This window comes from Carcharhinus amblyrhynchos, chromosome 6, assembly GCF_965287045.1.
Source record: "Carcharhinus amblyrhynchos chromosome 6, sCarAmb.v2.hapA, whole genome shotgun sequence".
Lineage (NCBI taxonomy): Eukaryota > Metazoa > Chordata > Chondrichthyes > Carcharhiniformes > Carcharhinidae > Carcharhinus > Carcharhinus amblyrhynchos.
In genome coordinates, this window is record NC_137329.1 from 40,594,314 (window position 1) to 40,611,770 (window position 17,457).

At 39.3% G+C, this 17,457-nt stretch overlaps 1 protein-coding gene across 1 annotated transcript in view; it reads left to right on the forward strand.

The window, feature by feature from the left end:
- Positions 1-17,457, forward strand: part of otog (otogelin) — a 248,022-nt gene that overhangs the window by 216,777 nt on the left and 13,788 nt on the right. Inside the window, exons 45-52 of the mRNA XM_080189956.1 lie at positions 2,687-2,791; positions 5,235-5,339; positions 6,175-6,276; positions 8,587-8,685; positions 8,781-8,821; positions 8,908-8,983; positions 15,098-15,276; positions 16,754-16,855. Of these exons, the coding sequence (XP_080046082.1) occupies positions 2,687-2,791; positions 5,235-5,339; positions 6,175-6,276; positions 8,587-8,685; positions 8,781-8,821; positions 8,908-8,983; positions 15,098-15,276; positions 16,754-16,855 (809 nt within the window). The remainder of the gene's footprint in view (positions 1-2,686; positions 2,792-5,234; positions 5,340-6,174; positions 6,277-8,586; positions 8,686-8,780; positions 8,822-8,907; positions 8,984-15,097; positions 15,277-16,753; positions 16,856-17,457) is intronic.

A 17,457-nucleotide genomic window follows, 5' to 3' on the forward strand; every position in this document is an offset into this window, starting at 1 on the left:
ATTTAACCAAATGGGCCAAGATTGTTAAAAATATAGGGGCCAGAAGAAGGAAGAAATGGAGTAGGAAGATTTGTTGTACCTGTTAATTCTCAGGTATTTTTGAGCAGTTTGCTTACTCAAAGGTTTTACCCCAGTGCCCTTATTTGCAAGATGGACAAAGGACAAACACAAGTAAAGGTTCATTAAGTTTATTCATAATAACACTATTAATCCTTAAATTACCCACATAAAACAAAAGGATACCCAAATTCAAGTATACTACCTACGAAGTTGATTTGGTTAAACTACAGGCCCGATTCTTTAAGTCCCTCTGTTCCGTCGTCATGAAGGTGAGTCTTGATTGCAGCTTCTTCCTTTCTTCCTTCTCTGGTCAGTCTTCCAGATGGTCAAGGTCACCTATCTCGTCGAGTCTTCGTAACTGTTGTGCCTGAGATGTGTACCTTTATTACCCTGCCTGCCTTTCCAGAAACTTCTCTGGTTTCTGACCAGTGAGGTCCCAGGAGGGGGGGGTCCCAATACCCTGTGGGTTTCTTGATATCTGCCTGACAGGACACCGGGACCCACCCATACGGTTGCTTACATGTAAGCAGTTGCCAGATAAGGTAACTGCAGGAAGTCTAGGTGACAGAAAGTCAGGCCTGATCTGGGCTTCTAACAATAGTAAAAAGTCTCACAACACTAGGTTAAAGACCTGATGTCGTGAGACTTCTTAGTGTGCTTACCCCAGTCCAATGCCGGCATCTTCACATCATCTTCTAACAATAGACCAGTGCACTTCAATGGGGTGCGATGATCTCCTGCTAGGTCTCAGTAGAGTGCAACAATTTTTGATGGTTGATTGATGGGCCAGGCCCAAAAATGTTCCTGTGTCTTTCTATATTTGACTTTCATCAAGTCTGGAAAGCCTGAGGTTTGACTGTGTTTGATTTTAATATGTCCAATTCTTTAATTTTAAGAGATTTGATTTGATTTGATTTATTGTTGTCACATGTATTAACATACAGTGAAAAGTATTGTTTCTTGTGCACTATACAAACAAAACTTATCGTTTATAGAGAAGGAAACAAGGGAGTGCAGAATGTAGTGTTACAGGCATAGCTAGAGTGTAGAGAAAGATCAACTTAATGCAAGGCAAGTCCATTCAAAAGTCTGACAGCAGCAGGGAAGAAGCTGTTCTTGAGTCAATTGGTACGTGACCTCACACTTTTGTATCTTTTTCCCGAAGGAAGAAGGTGGAAGAGAGAATTTCCGGGGTGCATGGGGCCCTTAATTATGCTGGCTGCTTTGCCGAGGCAGCGAGAAGTGTAGACAGAGTCAATGGATAGGAGGCTGGTTTGCATGACGGATTGGGCTACATTCATGACCTTTTGTAGTTTCTCACAGTCTTGAGCAGAGCAGGAGCCATACCAAACTGTGATACAACTAGAAAGAATGCTTTCTATAGTGCATCTGTAAATGGTGAGAGTCACAGCTGACATGCCAAATTTTCTTTGTCTTCTGAGAAAGTAGAGGCGTTGGTGGGCTTTCTTCACTATAGTATTGGCACAGAGGGACCCAGGCAAGTTGTTGGTGATCTGGACACCAAAAAAATGAAGTTCTTGATCCTTTCTACTTTGTCACCATTGATGTAGACAGGGGCATGTTCTCCTTTACGCTTCCTGAAGTCAATGACAATCTCCTTTGTTTTGTTGACATTGAGGGAGAGATTATTGTTGCCACATCAGTTCACCAGATTATCTATCTCATTCCTGTACTCTGTGATATCCAGTTTAATCAACCTTAAAACTAGGCCTTGATTATATTATTACAGGATGATTGATGGAAAATATCTGGCGGAGTTATAGAGCATTGTTACTGTGATCCAATTCTATTACCAGTGCTAATATCAGAGAAGGCTTTGACACAGAGAAATATAGAGCATAAGGAGGCCATTCAGCCCATCCAGTCTGCACTGACTCTCACCCAGCCTTACCCCATGTATTTACCTTACTATTCCCACCAATCTTGGAACACTATGGGGTAATTTAGCATGGCCAATCCACCTAACCTGTACATCTTTGGAGTGCGGAGGAAATCGGAGCATCTAGAGGAAACCCATGCAGATGTGGGGAGAATGTGCAAATTCCACACAGTCACCCAAGGTCAGAATTAAACTGGTGTTCCTTGCATTGTGAGGCAGCAGAGCTAAGCACTGTACCACCGTGCCGTCATGGTATTTGGAGTACCTGACATAGCTATTTGGAGCACCTGGCAGCACTAAGAATATCTGTGACCGTCTCCCCAAAATGGAATCCTGCAGGTCAGTCAGTAATCCAACATGGATGCTTTTGGTACTATGTGGAATGGATGATAAAAATCAGCTTGTGGAAGTTTAAGTATAGACCAGTGAGTATGAACATCAAAGAGATTCTATAATATTGTCTACAATGCAATAATAGTTTTAGCATAGGGTTTTACGTTGAAAATATAACCTTATATTTCTTAGGAGTAGTTACAAAAACATTTCTGATTTTAGTCAACTAATACAATTTGTGATGAATTGGAAAGAAAGGATGCTTTTTAGCAGTCCCCATTTTCTTGACTTAACTTTAGAAACCTTTAAGTTCATTGATGCTTTCAGGCTAATGTAGCAATGAGCTACTGAGTGCACCATGCACTAACATGACTCATTCCAATCTGCTTTCAGCTTGCAATCAAACAGTCTGTGAGAGTTTTGCTCCTCAGTGTGCATATGGAGAAAGGCTCATTTCCTATTACAAACCAGACTTTTGCTGTCCTGATTACTTCTGTGGTAAGTACATATATTAATACAAAAAGTATTGCCTGAAGTACAACCTTGAGTAGAATGGTTGTAGTTCAAAAAAGAGAAGCACTTAGCAATCAATGAAAAACTTTTGATGTGTAGCCACTGTTTAAACTGATAGCCAATTTTCTCACAAGAAGTATTGCAGAAGGTCGGGGACATGGAGTTGGGGGTAGGGTGTTAGCGTGGATAGAGGATTGGTTGTCAAATAGGAGGCAGAGAGTGGGGGTCAATGGGTGCTATTCGGATTGGCGGATGGTGACTAGTGGAGTGCCCCAGGGGTCGGTGCTGGGGCCTCAGCTATTTACCATTTATATAGATGATCTGGAGGAGGGAACCGAGTGTAGGGTGTCGAAATTTGCTGATGACACCAAGATTGGTGGAAAGGCAAATTGTGCGGAGGGTGGGGAGAGTCTACAGAAGGATCTAGATAGGCTGGGCGAATGGGCCAGGAAATGGCAAATGGAATTTAATGTTGGCAAGTGCGAGGTGGTCCACTTTGGTAGGAATAATGGTAGGAAGGATTATTACTTACATGGTGAAAAACTGCAGCAGGCGACGGTGCAGAGGGACCTCGGGGTCCTTGTGCATGAGTCGCAAAAACCCAGCTTGCAGGTGCAGCAGGTGGTCAGGAAGGTGAATGGGATGCTGGCCTTCATCGCGAGGGGGATTGAATATAAAAGTAGGGAGGTCTTGCTGCAGCTGTATAGGGCATTGGTGAGGCCGCAGCTGGAGTACTGTGTGCAGTTTTGGGCGCCGTACTTACGCAAGGACATTTTGGCCTTGGAGGGAGTGCAGAGGAGGTTTACTAGACTGATACCGGAGTTGAGGGGGTTGAGCTATGAGGAGAGGCTGAATAAACTAGGCTTGTACTCGTTAGAGTTTAGAAGAATGAGGGGAGATCTCATTGAGACGTATAAGATGATGAATGGGATGGATAGGATAGAGGTGGAAAGACTCTTCCCGCTCAGAAAGGATAGTAGGACTAGGGGGCACAGCCTCAAGATAAAGGGAGGGCAGTTTAGAACGGAGTTGAGGAGGAACTTCTTCACTCAAAGGGTGGTGAATCTCTGGAATTCTCTGCCTGTTGAAGTGGTGGAGGCTGCTTCGCTAAATATTTTTAAGACGCGGGTTGATGGGTTTTTGATAAGAGAGGGGATTAAGGGTTATGGGGAGAGGGCGGGACTGTGGAACTGAGCCACAACAGATCAGCCATGATCTTATTGAATGGCGGGGCAGGCTCGAAGGGCTAGATGGCCTACTCCTGCTCCTATTTCTTATGTTCTTATGTTCTTATGAAACAGCAGTATGATGATGACCAAATAATCCAGGGATAAATATCTGCCAGAACACTAGAGATAACAGCCCCTGAGAGGAATGTGAAACCATAACTTCCTATCTCAGGTGGCAGGAGTGTTCATGTTCTGGTCCTAATAGAAAGTAATTAAATTTAAAAAGAGATATGAGTTGCCAACGACAAACTAGGAATATTGCTCAAGATTTCACATTTTAAGACTTTTACTGTAACAAATAAGTGAAATCAATTTTGACTAAGCATTCTTAATATACAACTAATAAATCAAACAACAAAAAGATATATCCCCATTAACTAATACTCTATGACCCATTTGTATGTTGTCAGCAGATAGGCAGCCTTATAGATTACATTCAGCGTTATACTCACCCCAACAATTCAGAAAGCTCCCTTCTCCCTGCTAAACAAAGGTGAGTCTTCCAGTGTCCTTTGAAAGCCCCTTAACTAAGTCTTGTGAGTATCTTCAAAGGAATTCTGATCACAAGTTCCTCTGACAACCCCTTACTCATTAAATCTTTACTGGTCCCATCTTTTCAAACAGGAAAACAATTCTCCTCAGCACCATTGTCGCTGACTAACACAAAATAGTCTTTTCCCTTGCATTGCACAGCAACAGTTTATCTGCTTCTTCACCCAACAGCATCTTTCTCTCTACCTGGTGAGGTAAAGGCGGAAAAAGATCAATATTTCACATTACAAATTCACTTTTATTATCTGCAATTCATATCATAAAATTCACTATGGCAATGATGCAGCTTTGCACCTGCAGTTCCATGAATTCAAGTGTGTCTTCAAAGGGATTGCACAATAGACAGCTGGGTGGCTGCACACAGGGATGATAAGAGCGACCAAATAGATATGTCATGTCAGAGCATCTCCATGCAGCCGATGAAAATGTGTTATCAAGAAAAGTTTGTAACTTCAAATTGAACAGTGTTTGGTTTAGGGTGATGCATGAGATGCAACAAAAAGAACAATAATTTTGAATCTCTAAATATTGTGCGCGTGTGTGCAGAATATATACTTACAAAATAATAAACATTGTAAAAAAAGTTTTAAACTTAATCCATGCAATTTATTCAGTACCTGGTCTGACAATCTGTTCACTTTCTACAGAATGTGATCCAAAAAAGTGTGAGTCTGACATTCCAACTTGCCGAGAGGATCAAACCTTGATTGCCACCCGTGCAGATGGCAGCTGCTGCTTAGCATACATCTGTAGTAAGTTGTACAATGTGCAGATTAGATTCAAAATAAAATAATTTAATAGTAGTTTATTCTAAACAGTTTAAAGTCTTTTGGGACTCTGATTCAAAGTAATGTTGAATAAGTTCCATTTTGTCAGAAACCAAACTTAGGTTTTAAAACATTTGAGAACAGTCCACACAGAAATCAATATTGTAATAAACTAATGCTTTACTCTTACAAGTTTCTTTCTATTGCTAATTAACATTTTAAAATTGAGAGTGAACTCTCAGGTCACTTGTATTTAATACAGATGCACCCAGAGCTGTCCAGATGATATTTACATTTTTGTGCTATTTAAATTTTCCTGGAAGGGCATGAGGCTGATTATGTCAGTAAAAATGGCCTGGGAGGATCGCAAGTGGCCTGATGCCAGGCCCAATCTGCCCTGTTTTTAACCACCAACTCCAATATTTCCTGTCCCACTACACTATTCGACTATCGTAGCAGGGCTGAAAGATCGCACCCATCATTTCCAGTTCAAATCGTAACAGGATGTTACTGTTACCTTCCTGGGTTACATTAACAATTAAGTTATTGGGCAGTGAGAGTCACGAATTGCATGGAAAAGGGGTGGGATCTATTTTAGGAATGATTAATGCGACTGAACGCAAGCAAGTTAAGATAAGAAACCAAGCTTGCAACAGCCTCTATTAAAATAGTGAATGGAGGAATTTTGTACAAAAGCAGGAAGCTTTAGAATAATATTGCAGTTACATGTTCAAACTGAAATTTTTAAATGATCCTTAGAAATAATGTTGACACTTCTTATTCAATATGATGGTAACACTCTATGTTTCCCTACACATAGTGTGTGGTGCTTGTGCTGACAAAATTCCCACCTGCCAAAGTGGAGAAATCCTTACCGTAGACAACAATACCACTGAGATGTGTTGTCCAGCCTATCAATGTGGTGAGAATAATGTTTTACCATTCAAAAAACATGCAAGTTATTGCTTATAGAGAGAAAGAGAAGTATAGAAAGAAATCAAGTTGTGATCTGACTTCAAAAATGAAGCAGTGTGAGACTGCATCCTTTCACATTTTGATTTGATTTGATTTATTATTGTCACATGTATTAGCATATAGTGAAAAGTATTGTTTTTTGCACGCTATACAGACAAAGTATACTGTTCATAGGGAAGGAAACAAGAGAGTGCAGAATGTATTATCACAATCATAGCTAAGGTGTAGAGAAAGATCAACTTTGGTCCATTCAAAAGTCTGACAGCAGCAGGGAAGAAGCTGTTCTTGTCGGTTGGTAAGTGACCTCAGATTTTTGTATCTTTTTCTCAAAGGAAGAAGATGGAAGAGGGAATGTCCGGGATGCATGGGGTCTTTAATTATGCTGGCTGCTTTGCCGAGACATTGGGAGGTATAGACAGAGTCAATGGATGGGAGGCTGGTTTGAGTAATGGATTGGACTACATTCACCTCCTTTTGTAGTTTCTTGCGGTCTTGGGCAGAGCAAGAGCCATACCAAACTGTGATAAACCAGAAACCATGCTTTCTATGGTGCATCTGTGAACATGACAGTCATAGCTGACATGCCAAATTTTCTTAGTCTTCTGAGAAAGTAGAGGCGTTGGTGGGCTTTCTTAATTATAGTGTCAGCATGGAGGGATCAGGACAGGTTGTTGGTGATCTGGACACCTAAAAACTTGAAGCTCTTCACCCTTTCCACTTCGTCCCCATTGATGCAGACAGACATGTTTTCCTTTACGCTTCCTGAAGTTGATGACAATCTCCTTCATTTTGATGACATTGAGGGAGAGGTTATTGTCGCTGCACCAGTTCATCGTTAAAAATTCAGCTCAGCAAGAACATTATTTAGAGATTGAACTTCCTGTCTGTGGACAGAACAACTGATGTTGAGTTCCAAGTGACCTCACATGTATTTTGGCATTCAGATGATGTGCAAAGACCTTCTCTTTGGTAACATCTGCATCCAGAATCCTGAAAGAAAAGCTAGTTCTGCTGTTGACACAAGAGCTACAGGGCAGTAATAATATCTGCTGGTTTTAGAGCCTTGCAACCACTCTCCAAAATAGCAGCAAAAAGATCACATAGCCTGATCTGTAACTCTGCTGGCATTAGACCTTAGAGTGCCTTGGTCAGATGACTTCAGGGGCTTTAGGTCATTGTCCTTGTTGCTTGCCAATAAAGCTGGTACTGGACTGCCAAGAAAAGACACCTAGCATTGTAGGCCTTTCATATGCTTGTTGCCTCTCTTCAGATTAAAAAAGTTGGGCACAAACAGTATGGCCCACTAACTCTGGTGATGTCACTCTCAGCTCACTTGTATTTAATTACAGTGCCTGCCTATTTCATGTTCTTCACAGCATCTTGCAAAAAGATTTGGTTGAAATGATGGGTTTGAAATAGAGTTTAAAAGGAAGCAAGAGTTAGGGACAAGCAGAGTGGTCACAAGGTGAGAATCAAAGGAATGGAGAGATTGAGTTGGATTGAAGGTTGCAGAGGTTACAAGTTAACAAAGGATAAAGTATACAAGGATTTAGACACGTGGATGAGAATTTTAAATTGGGAAAATTGTGAATGAAACCAGTGGCCAACATAGGTCAGAGAAATCAGTGCCATGGATGAGCAGGATTTGAAGTGGGAAAGGAAGTTGGCGGCAAAATTTTGAATGAGCTGAAATGTGCAAGGGCTGGATATTTGGGGGCTGACTTAAGGGGAGCATTGGAATGGTTAAATCTGGAGGTGATAGAGGCATAAGTGAGGGATTCAGTGATGAGATAGTGGTGGAGGGGGGTTGTTACATAAATGGAGTTAGATAATCACAGTGATGAAGAGGATGTGATTTTTGGCACTTGGCAATCAGAGGAAAGCTGGCTGCTAGAGGACAGCTTCATCTAGTGACACATTTGAAACTTAGCTTTGATGCTGCCTATGATATTCCGAACAATTTCCCCCTATAGCTCAACTGCAGAGATGAAGCAGGTCTTAAAATGGCTTAAATGGTCTGTTGAATCTTAAATACTTTACAAACCTGAATGACAGACCTCACTCATGTAGGGCAGTTTGAACTTCCTGGTTACATTTCATACTTTGTAGGTATCAGTCTTGAACCAGTAGTGTGGTATAGACACATTTCCTAGATTGTAGCTTGAATAACTATATTGTGAGATCTCTCGTTACAGTTCAATTCATTATCATCCAGATTTTTTTTTGTTTCCAATAATCTCTGTTCTGTTTCTTTTAGTTTGTGAAATCAATCGTTGTCCGAAGTCTCAGTGTCCTTTAGGGATGAAAGTCATTGAGACATGGAGTCCAGATCTGTGTTGCCCATTTCATTCTTGCGGTAGGACGATAAATTCTCAGATTTGGAAATATTCCAACAAATTGCCAGATTCCATGACTGAAGTAACCAAGATTTAATTACTTTTTTTGTTTTAGAATGTGCATGTGACACAGTTCCTAAACTTCAGTGCAAACTGGTAAGTAACATACTCCTATCTTTTGATGTTATGTGCTTTTTTTAAATCTTCAGAATTATAACCTTTTAATATTTTGACACTTGTAGGGAGAGGTGTTAGTTATAGACCAGCAGCATGGAAATATCACAACCAATCCATGTGGATGTCCAGAGTACAAATGTGGTAAGTGTACATCCATCACTATGCAAATTTCCGCATGATCTAATTGTAAGCAAGGAATATACATCAAAGGGTAGAGAATTATAGATGAGTTTAAAAAATATAATTTTATTTCAAGAATATTATGAACGATTGAAGTATTCAGAAGCGGACTAAATCTATAGAAGACCTTACTTGTTTTTTACAAATGAAGGAACGTTCTGTAACAGCCAAAAATAGAACTGGACGGCGCATGAGTAGGCAACTGTGGTTTACTAGATAGCACTCTCTCCTCTGAGTCACAAGCCTCATTCCAGACACTTAAGTACAAAATGTAGGCAGATATTCTATCAGTCTATAAAATAACAAGGGGCACAGATCAGCTAAATAGTCAATATCTTTTCCCAAAGGTAGGGGCATCTAAAACTAGAGGGCATAGGTTTAAGGTGAGAGGGGAGAGATACAAAAGTGTCCAGAGAGGCGATTTATTCATACAGAGGGTGATGAGTGTCTGGAACAAGCTGCCAGAAGAGGCGGGTACAATTTTGTTTTTAAAAAAGCATTTAGATAGCCACATGGATATGATGGATATGGAGGGATATGGGCCAAATGCAGGCAACTGGGATTAGCTTAGGGGTTTTAAAAGAAAAAGGGCAGCATGGACAAGTTGGGCCAAAGGGCCTGTTTCCATGCTGTAAACCTTTGACTCTATGACTCTCTCATGGTGCTGCTATATCGGAGGAGCTGCTTTTCCAATTAAACATCAAACTGAGGCCCTGACTACTTTGTGAGGTGGAAATAAAAGATCTCACACCACTCTTCTGAACATGACTAGAGGAACTATGCCTGGTGTTCTGATTAATATTTTCCTTCAATCAATATCACAAAAACAGATTATTTGATCATTATCAGATTGCTGTGTATGGGAGCATGCTGTATCCAATTTGGATGCTACATTCCCCATAAAATAACAGATACCAGATTTCAAAAATGCTTCATTGGCTGTGAAGCAGTTTGGGACATCCTTGAGATTCAGAAAGGCAGTCCATAAATGTAAATCTTTCCTTCTTGTCTTTTGGCACAAATCTGCTCTAGGCTATTTGCCAATTGCAACAGTTCAAAGTAAAATCAAATTTGACTATTTTAACTCCATTCACAGTGACAATAATAATAGTAGTAACTGCAAGCAAATGAACATTAAAATAACAATAGCAATAGAAAGTTCGTAAGGTTTGTCAGTGTTGAAAGGAAAACTATGCTGCATCATTAGACAGAATAGATAATAGTGGGAAAATAGATTGTACAGTATTATGTTTTGTTATTATGCTTAATTTACCGTGTGCATCACCTTACATCATTTGAAACAATTTAATATGTCAAGTTACAGTTACTTTAATCGCATACTCATAGTGTAACTTTGGTTGAAGTACCATTTAGCTTTTATTTTCGTTCTGCTGAAGACCAAAACATTTGAGACAAAGACTTGCATTAAGAACTATTTTGTATCCTACAGTTCAAGTCCTCTCCTGTAGAAATTGCCATGCTCTCTCACTCCTATACCTGTTAGATTCTAGTAACTTCATGTACCTTACTCAGTTGATTCCAGGATCATTGTTCTTTTAAATAGAATTATTGTGGTACCCATCCAGCCTATTTTGAAAATCTTCTACAGCCATACTCCACACTCAGACGAAGTACTTGTTACATTTTCTATTATTTATCTATTCATTAATGGGATGTTGACATTGCTGGCAAGGCTAGCATTTATTGTTCATTTTTTATGGCATTGAGAAAATGCTGGCAAGCCATCTACCTTGAACATTGTCTCAGTCCCCTGACCCTCAGTGCCTATCCCACTGTGTATAGAGAGTTCCAGAACTTTCACTCAGCAAGGATAAAGGAACAGTGATATATTTCCAAGCTAGAATGGTATGTAACTCAGTGGGAGACTTTCATATGGTGGTGTTCCTGTGCATTGATGTCCTTGTCCCGCTAAGCAGTAGAAGTTTCAAATTTGGAAGGTGCTGTTGAAAAAGATTTAGCGTGTTACAGCAGTGCAAATAGATGGTACACACTGCATAATCAATGCATAAGTTGCGATGGAATCCGTTGTTTCAAAGCTTGTATTTTGTTGAGACAGATCCTTTTTGAAAAGGGAATCCAAAAAAGCAAATCAAGAAAGAAAACTGATCCTCCCATTTTCTCGAGGAACTAAGACCGAAGATTGGAGATTGGAAACCAAAATTTCAGGGGAGACTGAAACTAAATGAAACCATATAAAAAGATACAGAGCCACCAGAGCTCAGTAGATAATGATTCTAGTGCAGTCCAGGCAATTTGACAGTGTGAGGCTAGATCCACAAGCTGAGAATAGACAAATATGCAATTGTTGCTGTTGTTTCTGTTACTTGAAGGTAACATTGATGGATCTATGCCATCTAGACTGTTATAAGCAGAGTTGGGGAAATTCTGCAGATCGTTATCATTTTAGTGAAGACCCTTTCTATGGCACATGGTTGATTGTGTGCTGCTGAGTACTGGGAATCAAGGTAAATCTTAACTGAAGAGGAGTTGAAATTATTTGAGTTTTTAAGGACTTTGTATTTGAGATTGATGACATATATGTTGAGTGGCCACTGAGCCAATTGTATTTGCCATTTACTTTGTAATTTATAGTTTATAATTGACTGCAATTTGTCTTTTAATTCATGTTTAGCTAATGTTGATTCTGAGTCTGAGATTATGGTTGTTACCCAAGATAGTGTTTAGTGTTTGCTTTTGTCATGCCAAATAAAGGCATGTCATAGTCAAAGTAAAGTAAAAAGTTTATTTATTAGTTACAAGTAAGGCTTACATTACTTTGCAATGAAGTTACTGTGAAATTGCTCTAGTTGCCACAATCCGGTACTGGTATAAAAATATCTGAAGCTGTTTTTTAGTTTAAAATGGGCACTGATTAACTCTTGAGATGGCTGTCAAGAGGTCAGGTGCAGTAAGAAGTCTGACAACACCAGGTTTAAGTCCAACCGATTTAGTTGATAGTAAACTCGCAAGCTTTCGGGGTTTGCCCCTTCGTCAGGTGAAGGGGCAAACCCCGAAAGCTTGCGAGTTTACTATCTAATAAATCGGTTGGACTTAAACCTGGTGTTGTCAGACTTCTTACTGTGTTTACCCCAGTCCAACACCGGCATCTCCACATCAAGAGGTCAGGTGACCATTGCCCATTCAACACACACTATCAAATTCCTGGAAGGTTTCAAATTAAATAACTATTGTGAGGGTGGGGGCTGTGGGGGGGCTCCTCCTGGAATATACATACCAAGATGAATGTTATATGTGTAATTCACACCTGTCATCATTCCAAACTTAATCAAAAGACAGCCAATGGACTCACAGACTCTATGGGCCTGATTTCACCATTGCATTGCACCCATTTTCAAGCATGAAAACTTGCTAAAGTTGGGCTTGAGGCAAGTTGCGTAATCCGTGCCACCTCTGCACTGGTACTTCCCCTACCAAGGTGGCTTCATTCTTCCAATAAATAGGAGTCTGCATGTTCTGCCCGTGTCTGCATGGGTTTCCTCCAGGTACTCCAGTTTCCCCCACAGCCTGAAAGACGTGCTGGTTAGATGCATTGGCCGTGCTAAATTCTCTCACAGTGTACCTGAGCAGGTGCCAGAGTGTGGTGACTAGGAGATTTTCACAGTAACATCATTGCAGTGTTAATGTAAGCCTATTTGTGACAATAATAAATAAACTTGAAACTTAAACTGGATTTCATGTTTCTCTGTTTAAAAAAAAAGGTTACTGGTCTTGACCGAGACAAAGAGCTGAAGTGAGTGAATGTTTCTGGTGCTGGAAGAGATGCCAAACCAGCAGGCTGGGGTGCCAGTTAAACAGAATAGATTGAATGGATGGTGTCAAGTTGCTTGAGTGTTATTGGAGCTGAATTCATTCAAACAAGTAGAAAGCACTGTGTCACAATTTTGACAGTGCCTTGTAGGTGATGGAAATGCTTTGTAAAATCAGTAGGTGAGACATTTGCTGCAGGATACCCAGAGTCTGACCTTCACCAGTTGCCATCCTAGTGAAATATCTGGCTAGTCCAGTTAAGTGCCTGGCCAATAGCGATCTCCTGAATATGAGTTTCAACAACAGTAAAACTCTTCCTATTCAGTCATCAGAGGATAGTTTCTCAGTCACAGACTTGTGGATTTCTTTCCAAAATGATCTGTCCACATAATTATCTTTACCTTCAGTTGCTTTTGGGCTAGCCTTAAATGCATGTAAAGCACTAGTACACTCAGAAGTGAATAGCAAAATATAAATCTAGTCTGTTGATGCACAGAAATGACCATAACTATCACAAAGTCAACAGTAACTTGACTTCAGAGTCCCACCAGCACAGTATTCATTGAAACAATAATTTACTTATACTTCTACAAGTATATAAAAAGGGAAAAAGTAATGAATCTCATCCAGGTTGAGACAGGAGAAGTTATAATAAGGAATAAAAAAGGGAGATATATTTTTTGACTGTCTTCACTGTGAAATACCAAAGAAACATTATAGAAGTGGGGGAACCAAGAGTCAAAAGGAGTTTGGGAGACTTTACATAATAATTAGGAAATAAAACGTGCTGGAGAAATAATGGGACGAAAAGTCAATAAGAGCCACATCCTAGGATTTGAAAAGATATGGCAGCAGGATTAGAAGAAACATTAGTTATGTTCTTACAACATTCCCTAGATTCCCTGGAACAGTTTCAGTGGATTGGAAGGTGGCAAATGTAACACTGCTCTTCCGGATAGTGGGAAAGGGAAAAACAGGGAACTATAGGCCAGTTAGCCTGACATCAGTTGTCAGGAAAATGCTGGAATCCATTATTAAGGAAATGCCAACAGGACACATTCAAAATCAAAATATAATTAGGCAGAAGTTTTAGGCAGAATCAAGATATTTTTACAAAAGGGAAAGAAGTGATTCAAAGGAAAAGGAGGTGGGGAAGCTCTGTTTATAAAGAACAGGCTTAATACAGTAATAGTGAAATGATTTTGCCTCAGAAAATCAAGATTTATATAGATGATTCAGAGTTGGGGACCAAGTGTAGTGTGTCACAGATGACACTAAGCTGAGTGGTAGAGCAAACTATGCAGAGGACACTGAACATCTGCAAAGGGACACAGATAGTTTAAGTGAGTGGGCGTGGGTCTGGCAGATGGAGTACAATGTTGGTAAATGTAAAGTCATCCATTTTAGTCAGAAGAACAGCAAAATGAACTATTGTTTAAATAATAAAAAATTGCAGCATTCTGCTGTGCAGAGGGATTTGGGTGTCTTGTGCATGAATCACAAAAATAGTTGGCTTGCAGGTGCAGCACGTAATTAAGAAGAGAAATGAAATTTGTCCTTCATTGCTAGAGGGATGGAATTTAAAAACAGGGAGATTATGTTTCAACTGTCTCACCAGATGTTGGTGAGATCACACCTGGAATACTGTGTACAGTTTTGGTCTTCTACCTTAAGAAAGGATATAGTGGCACTGGAGAGGATGGAGAGGAGATTCTTTAGGTTGATTCCAGAGTTGAGAAGGTTGGCTTATGAGGAGAGACTGAGTAGATTGCATCTATACTCATGAGAATTTGGAAGAATGAGGGGGGGATCTTATAGAAACATTTAAAATTATGAAGGGAATAGATACGATAGAAGCAGGGAGATTGTTTCCACTGGCAGGTGAATTAGGTGGCATAGCCTCAAAATAAGGGGGAGCAAATTTAGGGCCGAGTTGAGGAAGAACTTCTTCACCCAAAGGGTTGTGAATCTGTGGAATTCCCTGGCCAGTGGAACAGTTGAGGCTACCTTGTTAAATGCTTTTAAGGCAAAGGTTGATAGATTTTTGAACAATAAAGGAATTAAGGGTTATGGTGAGCAGGTGAGTAAGTGGAGCTGAGTCCATGAAAAGATCAGCCATGATCTTATTGAATGGTGGAGCAGGCTCGAGGGGCCACATGGCCTGCTCCTGCTCTAGTTCTTATGTTCTTACTGGCTACCTTTTCATGATTACTATATCGTGCATTGTCTCCAACTAGAAGGCAACCATGTGAAATTATGGCATTATTTTTGTCTTGTTTATCACAGTAATTGACCAAGTCTGTATCGATGGGGAAAGAGGTATATTGCGCCCTGGACAGACCATTGTGGAGCATAAAGCAGATGGGTTGTGCTACACTACACAATGTACAGACAATCAGGACAACAAAACTGGCTTCTACCTTCTCCTTGTCAGAATGGTCAACTGTTCAGCCCAATGTGAAATGGTGATAATTTGTAGAGTAGCTATGTTATAACACTGTTTATCTTTGTTTCAGTTCTTGATTATGAAGTTAGAGGGATAACCAAAAGATGTAGTAAGGAAAAAAATCTATAGCAAAGGTCTACATAAAAATTCTAACTTAAAAAGCTATTTACATTAACACCTGATTCAACAATTTTTAATGGAAAGATTAATTTCATTTAATACTTAAATCAATGATGGTAACATTTTGGCGAATTATCCCTCTCAGGTATCAACTGATCCATGTATATCAGTATCTGAAAATTAAACAGTCTTCCGCATGTTTGGAAGATACATATTTATCTGAATTCAGACAAAAAGAAGAACTGATGGATACCCATGACAGTTGTTCCAGCAATTAATTTACAAGACATAAGCAGTGTAAAAGCATTCTGCACTTGTTAAGTAGCTGCACATTCTTGGAGTTTGAGCCCCTATCCACTAGCATGTATAAATTGATAACTTTTGAGAGATACGATAACTTGCCTTTTTGCTAAGTTCATCTGCATGATGTCCCCATAATGCCATGAGTCATAAAAAGAAAAACAACACAGGGCACATAACAATAAAAGGGCAAGTAAGAGTAAGAACTCAATATTATAAAAACAGAAAATGCGGCAATTACTCAGGTACGGTAGCACCTGTAGACAGGAAAAAACAGAGTTAATCTTTCAGGTCAATGATATTTCATCATTGACTTGAAATATTAATTGTTTCTTTCTGCAGAGATGCTGCCCGATCTATTAAGTATGCGCAGCCATTTCTGTTTTTAATCTAAGATTTCCAGCACCTGCAGTATTTTATTTTGGAATAAGAACTCACTGTCAATCTGAAAACTTCAGAGGTGTGAGGGCATTTCAGTAATCAACAAGCTGCTAATGGCTCACCCATGGCTCAATTCATCTCTTGGTCAAACAGATATAAAAAAACCCAAATTTTATCACAAGTCTGTGCTAATTGCATGTGACAGTAGGGATTCCTTGGTTGGTCTCATGTGCTCCTGGATTGAAAAGTGCATCTGCATCTGATTTCTACTGAACGTATAGCTTATTTAAGAGCGAATCAAGCTTCATGTTTAACATTATATGCTCATATAGTATATATTCAGAATCTAGCTCCCAGTTGAAGTAGATTAGTTTGACAAAGTAGCAGAGTTTTGTTGAACTTGTTGAACTATGTTAAGCCAGGAACAAAGTCTTTAAGAAAAATAAAGAAAGAACTCTTGGCAGAGAAAGGAGAAAGAAAAATATTTTATACTGCCACTTCTTGTAAACCAGTAATGGTGTTGCTATCTATAAGGAAAATACAAAAATGAAAGGAGCTCAGTTAAATTATATAATTTCTTAGCATTTTGATATAATAAATATAGTTAGCTTTGTACAGTTCAAATATAAGTATTTTATTTGATCAGCACACTAAATAAGTAACATGCTAACATTTGCTATCAACTTATTCAACAGAACCAGGTTTATATTCCTCCTACTGACCTGACAACATGTTGTGGCCATTGCAAGAATGTATCCTGTCTGGTTAACTTGAACAAAACTACAATCATGCATAAGGTAAATAAGAAAGATAAAACAAGATTGATATGAATACAGAACTCAACATTTCAGATACTAAATCCTTCCCCAAGACTAAGTGAGGTTTCAAGACCTGAAACAGAAACTTCTTTTTCTCCAAGGATGTTGGGTGGATTTCTGAGTATTTTCACATCTTTCTGCTTTTATTACCTAGTTTCTAGTATCTATTCCATTTAATTTTATGTTTACAGAAGAAATTAGGTCTGAAGTTATTACTTAAGCTGTTTACGTTGGTGTTTACCTGATATGTGGACCAGGAACAGGATTTCAAATGATATAACTGAGTTGTTTTATGCAAGTACATTTGTAAAATGACACTTCCTGCAAAGACAAGCCTGGAATTGGAATATATACCATGTATGCAATTGGGTTAATCTGCATGTCAACACATAAATTAGACACATTACATCTTCTCATATATTGCTATTCCCATCAATACATAACTTGCAATTTGGTACTTGAACACAAAATTACAAAATCAAAGTAATAAGAACCTTTGGAACAACTTGATCATTTTCTAAAACGGGCTCAGGTTCAATCCCTATCCATATTTATTTAGCAAATTTCAAATGGAATGATGG